At 40.7% G+C, this 14,900-nt stretch overlaps 1 protein-coding gene across 1 annotated transcript in view; it reads right to left on the minus strand.

Annotated features, from left to right (window-relative positions):
* The window catches only part of LOC142742780 (S-adenosyl-L-methionine-dependent tRNA 4-demethylwyosine synthase TYW1-like), a 197,188-nt gene that overhangs the window by 7,955 nt on the left and 174,333 nt on the right, over positions 1 to 14,900 (minus strand). Inside the window, exon 15 of the mRNA XM_075852901.1 lies at positions 5,964 to 6,131. Within this exon, the coding sequence (XP_075709016.1) occupies positions 5,964 to 6,131 (168 nt within the window). The remainder of the gene's footprint in view (positions 1 to 5,963; positions 6,132 to 14,900) is intronic.

Genomic DNA, 14,900 nt, shown 5'->3' on the forward strand with positions numbered 1-14,900 from the left:
TGTTTGGGCAGAACTCAAAATAACTTTGCAAAATACATAGCAGACAAAAAGAAAAAACAGTGGATTATAACATAACAGAATATCAGCATGGGATAAGGTGCTGTTCCTTAACTATAAAAGGAGTCGGTTTTGGCATATTTGCCAATTATCCATGCACAGTTCCATCAAAAAGGACCGTAGCAGAGCGCACATGCTGCACAGACAACCTTCCCCTCTACCTACCTCTTATTACAGAGCTCAGCACAGAAAGAGGCTACATACTAGTCCTTCTCAATGAACTAGAATATCATCAAAAAGTTGATCTATTTCCAGCATTCTTTTCTTTTAGTGTTGATGATTATGGCTAACAGTTAATTAAAACCCCAAATTTTGTCTCTCAGAAAGTTCAAATACTTGGTACAAGTTCCAGATTGTAGACTCATGGTGTCACACTCATCAGCTAATCAACACAAGACACCTGCAAAAGGTTTACGAAGCCTTTAAATGGTCCAACAGTCTGGTTCAGTAGGCTACACAGTGGCGGATTATCATTAGGGCGTTTCGGGCGGTCGCCCGGGGCCCAAGACTGCCAGGGGGCCCAAGGCTCCCAGGGAGCCTATGACCGCCCGAACCCCCTCATGCCCAGTGGGGTCGCTAGCACCGGAGGGAGCCCCGGTGCCAGGACCGCACCCGTCAGGCGAGGGGAGCTTTGCTTCTACTTAGCAGCCGTGGTCTGTGCTGCTTTAGAAGCTCCCCCTCCAGCCCCCCTTCCCTGCTCTAAACATCTCTGCTGCTAGCTGTCGGGACATGGGGGAGGGGAGACTGTCGGCGGGCTCTGTGCTGTGAGCAGGAGAAGAGCTGCAGTGAAGACTTAAAAGGTAAGTGCATGTGTGTTTAATATCCATATTCATGTGTGTTTAATGTCCATATTAATGTATGTTTAATGTCCATATTCATGTATGTTTAATGTCCATATTCATGTGTTTACAAGGTGTACTTTGTGTATAATGTGCATACTCGTGTATAATGTGCCTACTTAGTGTATAATGTGCATACTCGTGTGTACTTTGTGTACTATGCATACTTTGTGTATAATGTGCCTACTTTGTGTACTTTGTGCATAATGTGTGTACTTTGTGTACTGTGCGTACTTTGTGCATAATGTGCGTACTTTGTACTGTGCGTACTTTGTGCATAATGTGTGTACTGTGCGTACTTTGTGCATAATGTGGTACTTTGTGTACTGTGCGTACTTTGTGCATAATGTGCCTACTTTGTACTGTGCGTACTTTGTGCATAATGTGCGTACTTTGTGCGTACTTTGTGCATAATGTGCGTACTTTGTGCATAATGTGCGTACTTTGTGCATAATGTGGTACTTTGTGTACTGTGCATACTTTGTGCATAATGTGCCTACTTTGTGCATAATGTGCGTACTTTGTGCATAATGTGCGTACTTTGTGCATAATGTGCGTACTTTGTGCATAATGTGCGTACTTTGTGCATAATGTGCGTACTTTGTGTACTGTGCATAATGTGCCTACTTTGTGCATAATGTGCGTACTTTGTGCATAATGTGGTACTTTGTGTACTGTGCATAATGTGCCTACTTTGTGCATAATGTGCGTACTTTGTGCATAATGTGCGTACTTTGTGCATAATGTGCCTACTTTGTGCATAATGTGCGTACTTTGTGCATAATGTGCGTACTTTGTGCATAATGTGCATACTTTGTGCATAATGTGCGCACTTTGTGCATAATGTCCTTACTTTGTGCATAATGTGCGTACTTTGTGCATAATATGGTACTTTGTGTACTGTGCGTACTTTGTGCATAATGTGCCTACTTTGCGTACTTTGTGCATAATGTGGTACTTTGTGTACTGTGCATACTTTGTGCATAATGTGCCTACTTTGTGTACTTTGTGCATAATGTGCGTACTTTGTGCATAATGTGGTACTTTGTGTACTGTGCGTACTTTGTGCATAATGTGCCTACTTTGTGTACTTTGTGCATAATGTGGTACTTTGTGTACTTTGTGCATAATGTGCGTACTTTGTGCATAATGTGCCTACTTTGTGTACTTTGTGCATAATGTGCGTACTTTGTGCATAATGTGCGTAATGTGCGTACTTTGTGCATAATGTGCGTACTTTGTGCATAATGTGCGTACTGTGTGTACTTTGTGCATAATGTGCGTACTTTGTGCATAATGTGCCTACTTTGTGTACTTTGTGCATAATGTGCCTACTTTGTGTACTTTGTGCATAATGTGCGTACTTTGTGCATAATGTGCGTACTTTGTGCATAATGTGCGTACTTTGTGTACTTTGTGCATAATGTGCGTACTTTGTGCATAATGTGCGTACTTTGTGCATAATGTGATACTTTGTGTACTGTGCGTACTTTGTGCATAATGTGCATAATGTGCGTACTTTGTGCATAATGTGCCTACTTTGTGTACTGTGTGTACTTTGTGCATAATGTGCGTACTTTGTGCATAATGTGCCTACTTTGTGTACTTTGTGCATAATGTGCCTACTTTGTGCATAATGTGCCTACTTTGTGCATAATGTGCCTACTTTGTGTACTGTGTGTACTTTGTGCATAATGTGCGTACTTTGTGCATAATGTGCGTACTTTGTGCATAATGTGCGTACTTTGTGCGTACTTTGTGTACTGTGTGTACTTTGTGCATAATGTGCCTACTTTGTGTACTAGTGTTTAGGTAGTGTTAGCAATAGTTACGGCGCGGCAGGGTGGTGGTGGAGAAGGGGGGCCCAAGTTTGGGTAACAGCCCAGGGCCCATGGTCTTCTTAATCCGCCACTGAGGCTACACAATCATGGAGAAGACTGCTGACTTGACAGTTGTCCAGAAGATAGTCATTGACACCCTCCTCAAGGAGGACATACATTGCTAAAGAAGCTGGCTGTTCACAGAGTGCTGTATCCAAGCATATTAATGTAAAGTTGAGAGGAAGGAAAAAGTGTAGTAGAAAAAGGTGCACAAGCAACAGGGATAACCACAGCCTTGAAAGTATTGTCAAGAAAAGGCCATTCAAGAATATGGGGGATATTCACAGGGAGTGGACTGCGGCTGGAGTCCGTGTTTCAAGACCCATCACACACAGATGTATCCAGGACACTGGCTACAATGGTCGCATTCCTTGTGTCAAGCCACTCATGACCCAGAGGCAACGTCAGAAGCGTCTTATCTGAGCCAACGAGAAAAAGGACTGGTCTGTTGCTCAGTGGTCCAAAGTTCTGTTTCCAGATGAAAGTAAATTTTGCATTTCATTTGGAAATCTCGGTCCCAGAGTCTGGAGGAAGAGTGGAGAGGCATCAATCCAAGTTGCTTGCGGTCCAGTGTGAAGTTTCCACAGTCAGTGAAGGTTTGGGGAGCCATGTCATCTGCTGGTGTTGGTCCACTGTGTTATATCAAGTCCAGAGTCAACACAGCCGTCTACCAGGAAATTTTAGAGTACTTCATGCTTCCCTCTGCTGACAAGCTTTATGGAGATGCGGATTTCATTTTCCAGCAGGACTTGGCACCTGCCCACACTGCCAATCGTACCAATACCTGGTTTAATAACCACAGTATCACTGCGCTTGATTGGCCAGCAAACTTGCATGACCTAAACCCCATAGAGAATCTATGGGGTATTGTCAAGAGGAAGATGAGACACCAGACCCAACAATGCAGACGAGCTGAAGGCCGCTATCACAGCAACCTCGGCTTCCATTACACCTCAGCTGTGCCACAGGCTGATCGCCTCCATGCCACGCCGCATTGATGCAGTAATTCATGTAAAAGGAGCCCTCACCAAGTATTTAGTGCATATACTGTACATACTTTTCAGTAGGCCAACATTTCGGAATTAAAAACTTTCTTGAAATTCAGCTTATTTAATATTCACATTTTCTGAGACACTAAATTTTAGGTTTTCATTAGCGGTTAGACATACTCCTCAACATTAAAAGAAAAAAATGTTGGAAATAGATCACTCTGTGTGTAATGAATCTATAGAATAAGAGTTTCACGATTTGAATTGAATTACTGAAATAAATTAACTTTTTGATGATATTCGAATTCATTGAGAAGGACTAGTATATACAACAGCTGCTGATAGGCTGCTCACACGCAACTTCCTGGTTGCTGACTGGAGATGGGGCTCCATGGGTACATTGTGAAGCTGAAGTTATGGCCAATTGTATGAATTTTACAGTAATTTCCGTATTGTCTTGAGGGCATATAACCAGGTTCTCTTTAAAGAATGTGGAAAAAAGACATGGAAATGGATTTCATTGCTGTATCACTTTTCAGTGATCCGTAGTTTTATTAAAAGTCATTATTTCCTGTAGCTCCTATTAATGTGCTGCACCTGGCTCCACCCTCCCACCAATCATTGACAGTTTTCTCCCCATATTATAATTTTATAGAAGCCAGTGATCATTGAAAGTAATGCAGCAAGAGAATAGGGGTCTCGGTCACTACGTTTTGCTGCCGTCATACAGGGCAGCATAAACCTGGTAATAAACCCCCTTTACTTTCTGCAGCACGTTCAGGTTCCCTTTCAATGGGAATCAATTTCATTATTTTAGGTTTGTAGGATGTGGTTACCCAAATATCTTTTCTTTTTTTTTTTTTATAAATTCTTTATTTTAAAGTTTTTTATAACATATGCGAAGGGAATACACAGTAAGGGGGGTAGATACATAACTCAAATTTGTCATACCATGTTACAAGTTATCAGGAGTACACAGGTACGTATACAGCAAATATAATGCGTTCACATAGAATATTCCTAACATTACATCTGATAGGCTGTTATGTCATTGAAAACCAACATCCTAAAATCACTGATAACTCTCGTGGAGACTACTAGAAATTACTGCCAGGAGTAATCCAGGTACCTACTATTCATAGGACTAGTGGATAGGAAGGGGTAGGCACCGATCGGCATGGATAATGCAGAAAGAGAAAAGAAAAAGACGAAAAACAGAATAGAATGCACCAGACGGATGTTTAAGAGTTAAGCGCTTCAAACTCTGGGGTGTTACGGAAATCATGCCACTTCTGCCATGTCTGAAAGTGAGACGCGGAGCGCTGGTGGACTATAGCTATCGACTCTTCCATATCGTGTATGTGTGACATTTCCCTAATCCATTCCGACACCGTAGGGTAACATTACTTTTCCAATGTCTGGGAATCACCGTCCTGGCTGCAACCAGAATGTAGCAATATCTTTTCTTTTACTAGGATTTGTAACTCTTCCATATTTGTTTATTGTTTTAAATCTGATGCATTAGCCGTATATCAGACAAACCGTGCATATATACAGTCTTTACATGTATGAAAAGGAATTTTACTGGTTCGCCTAGCACCTGTTAAGTGATTTTATCCATGGCTGGCCTTTTGTGGCTCCTGAAGATCATAGTGAAGTCCCCTGTTTGCCAATCGGCATTAGCAATAAAGTTGCAAGTGCTCTAGTACCAGCATGGCACCACACTAAAGCACTGATATTGAGGGTTTACCAGTACATCTGAGGCAATTGATGCAGATAGAGCCCACATCAGTTATCTGGCAGCAGTTGTGTGCGCTGTCTGCCCAGCAGGAGCAGCCCGTAGCTACCTTTGCCAGGAGAGACGCAGCCAGAAGTCAGTGACAGTCCAGCTCCAGGCATATGGGCATGGCTTGAATGTCAGGCAGTGAGCAAGACTGGTCAACATGGACTATATTCTAGTTGCCATGGCGACCAGGTTTTGTTCATCCTTGAACATTGAGACCAAGAAAGGCTAAGCTGGGCTCCTTTAAACAGTACAGTAATAATGGGGAGGGATCAGTTTTAGGAGCTTGCGGTAAGTCTTGCATATTTAGGTTTAGTGTCTTTAAGATCACACAAAAGATTATTGGAAAAGATCCACAACATTTGTAAAAATAAAGTTTAATGTAGGTTAAGCATTTTCGCTAGGAAGCACCTACCTTTTTATGAGCGATCAGGATGCAATTTGAATGTTCATGTTCACATGCAACTTCATAATCTGGAAGCATATCTGCCAACTCTTGGACAAAATGAACGACCTCTTCATGCCAAGGCACATTTGCCATGGTTAGATTGCTGGCAGAGCTCTCTCCACAGTAGGTCACGCCCTATAAAAACATAAGAGCTGAATAAGAGATTCAATCCTACTAGGAATAATTTCTTCAATATGTAACTAAGGCATGTTCCATTTTATCAATAAATGAGTCTTTTATGTCAGTATTATAAGCCATATAAAAACACTTTCACCAAGACTATTAATACACTTCTCATGTGAATCAAGAACATAAGACACAAAAAAAGTACATTTTAAATTTGAACCAGTCAAGGATAAAGAATCTGTGGCAACAACCTACACTCAAAAGTGGCTATGAAAGGCAGGCACATAGTGCAGACATGTTTATTTTATGCCTTTATTTTCCTTTTACATCACATATTCAATAAAATAATTTATAAAGGATATGGTCTTCCATTACATTTGTCTACATGAGAACCTTGTACTAGAACAGGCCCCGATACAGTATATGAACATCCTACGAGATAAAAGATGAACAAATGGACGTGAAAAACAGCAGCACATATGCTAGCGAGTATGGGTTACAGCTTTCCTCTTCTATAAATGAGCCCTGTCAACTAAAAATCACTGCTGAGAGACGATTCAGATATAAAATATCAAAAATCCACTGAGGTTCACTAGGTGAACCGTTATAGAGCTACTGAGAGACCAAGAGGACCCCTGAGGGGGGAACAATATACAGATGTAGCAATTTAACAATATCCTGACACTTAGGCTTCATGCACACTTCCGTTGGCCGTCGTACGGCCTTTAGTGACGGACCCATGAAACACGGACCGCACACGGATAGCATCCGTGTGCAGTCCGTTGTTTCACGGACCAAATCAATGAAAAGGCCGAGACTGTTCCATCAAAAACGGACAGGAGTAGGACCAGTCCTATTTTTGACGGAACGGCCACACGTTGACGTTAAAACAACAGAAGTCTGCACTGCCCCATTGAAATGAATGTGTCAGGGAGCTATCAGTTAAAAAAAACTGATGGCACCCTGAAAATAACTGAAATGGGCATGAGGCCTTAACGCAAAAAAAGCCATTCAAAAATTAACCCTTTCCTGCCAAAACTTTTTGGCTTTTCACTTTCATTTTTTCCTCCCTACCTTCCAAAAGCCAGAACTTTATTTCTTCCATCAATATTGCTGTATGAGGGCTTGTTTTTTTATGTGACGAGTTGTAGATTTTCATGACACCATTTATTGTACCGATATAATGTAGTGGGAAACTGGGAAAAAATATTTGTAGGGTGGAATAGGAAAAAAAACAAAAAAAAAAACAGGTGTTCAATATTGTGGGATTTTGTTTTTATGGCATTCACCGTGCCGTAAAAACGGCATGTTAACTTTATTCTGCGGGTCAATACGATTACCGTTTTTTTTTTTTGTTTTACTACTTTTACAAGGAAAAAACTGATTGTTAAAAATAAAATGTGAGTTTTGTTGCCATATTCTGAAAGCCATAACTTTACTTTTCCGTCAATTGAGCAGTATGAGGGCTTATTTTTTTGCTGGGCGAGCTGTAGTTTCTATTGGGGTACATGAGGCTTTTTTTTATCACTTTTTATTCCATTTTTTGTGGGAGATGAAGTGACCAGTAAACTGCGATTATGGCGTTATTTTTAATTATTTACAGCATTTACTGTGTGGTCTACATAATGATATATTGTAATAGTTCAGACATTTACAGACGCGTCAATACCCGTTATCTTAATTTTTTTACATTGTGCTTGAGGGAAAAGAGTTTTTTTTTTAAATTAAAATAACCTTTTAACTGTTTTTTTTACTTGTCCCCCTAGGGGACTTATGCAAGAGAAGCAATGATCGCTGGTTCAATATACTGCAATACTAATGTATTACAGTATATTGGGATACTGACACACTCCTATGAAGCCCTACCGGAGACAGGGTTTCATAGGAGTACAAAGGGGGCAACTTCATCAGGCCCACAGGCTGCCATGCCAACCAACAGCACTCCGCGATCAGGCGGCGGAGGGGCCGTTGCAATATTACAGAGGGCCACCCCCCTGTTTCTAGTCATTTAAATGCCGCGGTCGCTACGGACTGCGGCATATAACGGGTTAAAGGATCATTATCTCGCTAGTTACCCTGTAGTGTGGGTTATAATCACACAGCCGACACGCTCGTTCAATGGAGTAGGCTTAGCCATTGGGCCAGCTCCATATTCCCACACCCGACGTGTGCCGTATATATACCCGGCGGATGTCAAGAAGGGGCTAAAGTTAAAACTTTTGTACCAGTGTGTTTAACATGTTAAGGGTCAAGTTAAGACTCCCTTGTAAGGGCTTGTTCACATCTGCGTAGGAGGCTCCGCTAGGTGCCTCTGTCACAGATCTGTCCAAAAACACGGACCTCCTGACACAAACCAGACGGAACTCATTAAAGTCAATGGGTTCCATTGGGCGCCGATGGTGTCGGTCGTACAATGGTTCCGATATCTTCGATTTTCTACTCCTCTGACAGAACAAAACAACTAAGACACCAATGCAGGTTTGAACCGGGCCTAAAAAGTGGCAGCAAAAGTTTAGGTGATCAAGATTCTGCTAGGAGATCAGATGCCTGACAGTCTAAAGTCCCTTTTACACTGGCCTATGCAGCGAACGCCGATCAACGAGACATCGTTGATCGGTGCTCGTTTGCTCCTCTCACACGGAGCTATGGATGAGGACGAGTTACTCCGATTGCTCGTCCCCATACATTACCATCATATCGGAAGCGCGTCTTCCTGTTTACACAGGGAGATGTTCTGCCGACAACGATAATATTGTACTTCTTTAAAACTATACAACCAGCAGATTATCAAGCCCTTGCTTGAGCTCGTCTGCCCGATAATTGCCCAGTGGAAAACCCCCTTAACACTGGGCTCTTTCGATTTGATTTGCTCACCTGCATAAAAAGACCACTTATTACTTTTATTTATTATTACCACCACCATAGTTAATGTCTTTCAATGCGGCCACCTAGAAATAGCTAAGAGATGTGGCATGGCACTTACCTAGTGCCGCTACTTTATTTTAATAACATCAGGGGTCACAGCGGTCCAACCACTACGTTGTTAGATCCTGGCAAAATGCCACTAAAGTTTTTGATAAGACAGCCCTTTCAAGTAACCCAACATATGAAATTTACAGACTGAAAAGTTGACAGTGATCTATACTAATAGAAGTTCAATAAACGTACTATTGCGCCACATTCTCAGAAGTCTGTGTACGTAGAAGACAAACAAGCTATTGAATTTGCCTCATCACCAAACATTCAGTGTAAAGCAAACAATAATAATTACTCAGCTTGGTTTTCTCCCAATATAAAACTTGCAGTGATTGCAGAATATTGCAAAATAGCACTTGAACATTACAAACAAATAATACGAAGGGTCAATGCACACACACCTGCTTTGGACCAATTGTTTGTAACAAATTTATAAACAAGATAATTGCTCCACAGCGTACAAGCTAGATTTAGAAAATATATATTCATAAATAAAACTTGAATGTGCTAAAGTTCCCGAAAGCTTTCACATGATATTGTTGCTTTTCCTAATTGGGACAGGAACTTGCAACAACACACATTTTAGAGGGTATAGACAACGGTCTTTGGTCACCCATACACCATTTTGTATATACCCAATGGATATTTTCCCCATTGGTTGAAACTTCTTGCATTGGCCCACAGAAAGCATTAATTAGAAGATATTTTCCATGGGAAGAAATTTTAAATAGCTGAATATAGACTTAACCGCTTCCCGACTGCCCACTTTAAATTCACGTCGGCGCTTGCTGGGCTCTGTGCAGCGCCGACGTGAATTCATGATGGATGTTAACAGCGCGATCGGGTATCTCAGAGTAGCGCTTACACCCGGATCGCGCTGTTAACACCGGCCTCTGGTCCCGGTGACATGATCGTGACCTGATTGGTTCATTGGGCATTGTGTGAGGACACTAGAGGAGATATTGTCCACCCCAAATTTGCAGCATAAATCAATGAGGTTGCTTTACCACAGTAACCATGCTGCAATTTTGGGAACTACTCCCTCTAGTGACCAGCACATGGAAATGTTATAAATTAGAATCTAATTTATAATATTTCCTGACTTGTGAAAAAAAAATTCAAAATTAAAACAATGTGTAAATCACTCAAATACTAATTGTTTAACTGAAAAAAATTTTGGAAAATTTGCTTAATGAAAACGTTAACATATTTGGTATCACCGAGTTCATAACAACCCAAACTATAAAATTATTTTTCCCGCACGGTGAACACCGCAAAAAAAAAAGTAAAAAACAATGCCAGAATTATTATTTTTTGGTCACCCTCCCAAAATAAAGAATAAAAAGTCAAAGAGTCGCATGCAACCCGTCCTGCAAAAAACAAGCCTGACAGCTTTTTTTGACTGAAAATATGGTGACACAAAAAATAAATTTTATAGAAAAGTGATTTTATTGTGCAAATGCTACAAAAACGATATACATTTTGTATCGCCGTAACCGTATCGACCCTCAGATTAAAGTAAACGGTGAACACTGAAAAAAAAAAGAAAGGACAAAAAAAATTGGCAGAATTGCTTTTTTTTGTCTTCTTGCTTGCCAAAAATGTAATAAAAAGTGATCAACAAAATCGCATGTACCCTAAAATGGTACCAATGAAAACTACAGCAACAAATAAGCCCTGACACAGCTCCGGTGGAGAAAAAATAAAAAAGTTCTGGCTCTCAGAATATAGCGACACAAATTGTGCAGAGCATTCCAAAAGCGAATAAGATTGGGCACCATTTGTTATTATACCCTCTTATGTCCTGATGTACTCCTCACAGCTTACATATGCCCCCATATTATAAACTGAAATACCAGTAATACCCCAAACAGAACTACCAAGCAAAATCTGAAGTCTGAAAGCCAAATGGCGTTCCCTCCATTCTGAATCCCACAGCATGCCCAACAGCAGTTTACGTCCACATCTATGACATTTTATACCCGGGAGAACCCACTCAACATTTTATGAGGTATTTGTCTTCAGTGGCACAAACTGGGAACATATTGTGCACTAAAATGGCATATCAGTGGAAAATTTAAATTTTCACCATCCATTGCGCATTAACCCTTTCGCACACCACGACTTAATAGCATGTTATGGTGTGTATGGGTGGGGGGGGTTATATATGGAGCGGGCTCATGCACCGAACCTGCTCCATATGCTGCAGGTGTCAGCTGTGTATTACAGCGGACACCCGGGACTAACGGACAGGAACAGCGATCACACTGTTATAGTAACCTGTAAAAATGACACTGCAATACATTAGTATTGCAGTGTATTGAACCAGCGATCGAATGATCGCTGGTTCAAGTCCCCTAGGGGGACTAAGATAATGAAAAACAAAAAAAAAAAAGAAAAGAAAATATTCCAGAAATATGACTAGGCACTCTTGGGTTAATAAAAAATTATCAAAAGTATTTTATTTTGAACTCCAGATATAATCAGAAGTATAAATATATTTATACTTCCGATTATATCTGGAGTTCAAAATAAAATACTTTTGATAATTTTTTATTAACCCAAGAGTGCCTAGTCATATTTCTGGAATATTTTCTTTTCTTTTTCATAAATTTCCTATCAGAAATGGCACCGTGCTATAATATCATTGCATTTTTGGGTTTTCATATTGGGTATGGTTTAGTTATAACCACATCTTTTTCTATATAGGACTAATATAATGTGTAAAAAAAAAAAGTAAATGAAGTTATTATTCGTGAAAACAATATATCATATATTTAACCCCTTAAGGACGCAGCCTAGTTTGGGCCTTAAGGCTCAGAGCCCATTTTTCAAATCTGACATATTTCACTTTATGTGGTAATAACGTCGGAATGCTTAAACCTATCCAAGCGATTCTGAGATTGTTTTCTCGTGACACTTTGGGCTTCATGTTCGTGGTAAAATTTGGTCGATATATTCAGTCTTTATTTGTGAGAAATTGCAAAATTTAGAGAAAATTTACAAAAAATAGCATTTTTCAGAATTTAAATGCATCTGCTTGAAAAACAGACGGTTATACCACCCAAAATAGTTACTAGTTCACATTTCCCATATGTCTACTTTAGATTGGCATCGTTTTTTGAACATTCTTTTATTTTTCTTGGACGTTACAAGGCTTAGAACATAAACAGCAATTTCTCATATTCTTAAGAAAATTTCAAAAGCCTTTTTTTGAAGGTGCCAGTTCAGTTCTGAAGTGGATTTGAGGGGCCTATGTATTAGAAACCCCCATAAAACACCCCATTTTAAAAACTAGACCCCTCAAAGTATTCAAAACAGCATATAGAAAGTTTTTTAACCCTTCAGGCATTTCACAGGAATTAAAGCAAAGTGGAAATTAAATTTGCAAATTTCATTTTTTCTGCTGAATTTCAATTTTATTCAATTTTTTTTTAGTAACAGAGAAGGTTTTACCAGAGAAACACTACTAAATATGTATTGTCCAGATTCTGCAGTTTTTAGAAATGTCCCACATGTGGCCCTACTGCGCTCGTGGACTAAAACACAAGCCCTAGAAGCAAAGAAGCACCTAGTGCATTTTGAGGCCTCTTTTTTATTAGAATATATTTTAGGCAGCATGCCAGGTTTGAAGAGGCGTTGAGGTATCAAAACAATGGAAACCCACCAGAAGTGACCCCATTTTGGAAATTACACCCCTCAAGGAATTCATTTATGGTTTTTGTTATCATTTTGACCGCACAGTTTTTTCACAGCACCTATTTGAATTGGGCTGTGAAATGAAAAAAATGATATTTTTTCCAATAAAATGTCATTTTTGATCAAATTTTCTTATTTTCACAGGGAACAACATACCCCATTTTGTTGCCCAATTTGTCCTTAGTGCGGCAATACCCCATTTGTGGTGATAAACTGCCGTTTGGGCCCATGGGAGGGCTCAGACGGAAAGGAGCGCTATGTGTTTGTTGGAGTCCAGATTTTGCTGGATTGGTTTTCGGGTGCCATGTTGCATTTGCAGAGCCCCAGAGGTATCAAAGCAATGGAAACCCACCAGAAGTGACCCCATTTTGGAAACTACACCCCTCAAGGAATTCATTTATGGTTTTTGTTATCATTTTGACCGCACAGTTTTTTCACAGCACCTATTTGAATTGGGCTGTGAAATGAAAAAAATGATATTTTTTCCAATAAAATGTCATTTTTGATCAAATTTTCTTATTTTCACAGGGAACAACATACCCCATTTTGTTGCCCAATTTGTCCTTAGTGCGGCAATACCCCATTTGTGGTGATAAACTGCCCTTTGGGCCCATGGGAGGGCTCAGAAGGAAAGGACCACCATTTGGCCTACTGGAGCTTTTCTGGTGCTAAGTCATGTGTGCAGAAGCCCCTGAGGTACCAGTACAGTTGAAACCCCCGAGAAGTGACCCCATTTTAAAAACTACACCCCTTAAGACATTCATCTAGAGGTGTAGTGAGCATTTTGACCCCACAGGTACTGTGTAAAAGATAATGCGCAGCAGATGGTGCAGTGTGAGATTTGCAATTTTATATATGTATATGCCATTTCAGTGTCCAATATAGTGTGCCCAGCATGCGCCACCGGAGATATACACCCCTTAAATTGTAATGTGGGTTCTCCTGGGTACGACAATACCCTACATGTGGCTGTTATCAGCTGCCTGGGCATACGGCAGGGCTCAGAAGGGAAAGATGAGGGGGGTAAGCTGTGCGGAGTGCATCAGGGTAAATTGAAAATCAAGGGATGTATGATACATTTTAAAACAATCTTTTATACAGAGCCCTGGTTTTTCGGGACACGTGTCACATTGGTATATTGTGTTCTTCCTTATCCCCCTCTTATAGCAGACTCTGCACCTCTTTTGACTCTTTCCCTTTCCACCGGTTTGGGGACCTTCTCCTGGAAAGTGTTGCCCTGGTACGATGCGCCCCCCCTTCCTGGTCCCTAAAGATTAGATCTTGAAATTCCAGGAAAGTTCCCCTCTGGCCTGCACATCGACGTAGCACATACGCATTGTACAAAGCCATCTGTATGATGTGCCCGGCCAGCTTCTTATACTACACCGCATGGCGCTGTAGGGCTTCAGGACTTGATTTGACAAGTCCTTCCCTCCCTTGTACCTATTGTAGTCCAGGATGCAGTCTGGTTTGGGGGTGGCCTTTCCTTCATATATCCTAAACCTGTAGGTATACCCTGATGCACTCTCGCACAGCTTATACATCTTCACGCCATACCTTGCCCTCTTACCTGGCAGGTACTGGCGGAATTGAACCCTCCCTTTAAAATGTACCAGGGACTCATCAATAGAAAAACACTTCTCGGGGGTGTATGCTTGGGAAAACCGGGCACTGGAACGGTCTAATAGGGGTCTCCGTTTATACAAACGGTCAAAACTGGGGTCATCTCGGAGTGGGCACGGCTCATTATCAGTATAATGTAAGAAGCGAAGTATTGCCTCATTTATTTATTTTTTTAGGTTCCAGTTCATTTCTGAAGTTGCTTTGAGGGGACCATATATTAGAAACCCCTATCAAACACCCCATTTTAGAAACTAGACCCCTCAAAGTATTCACAACAGCATTTAGAAAGTTTATGAACCCTTTAGGTGTTTCACAGAAATTTAGAGCAAAGTAGAGGTGAAATTTACTCTTTTTATACCATTTTTTTTATAACACAAAAGGATTTATCAGAGAAACGCAACTCAATACTTATTGCCCAGATTCTGCAGTTTAGAGAAATATCCCACATGTTGCCCTCGGGCGGTAATGGACTGAAGCACC

This window comes from Rhinoderma darwinii, chromosome 2, assembly GCF_050947455.1.
Source record: "Rhinoderma darwinii isolate aRhiDar2 chromosome 2, aRhiDar2.hap1, whole genome shotgun sequence".
NCBI lineage: Eukaryota > Metazoa > Chordata > Amphibia > Anura > Rhinodermatidae > Rhinoderma > Rhinoderma darwinii.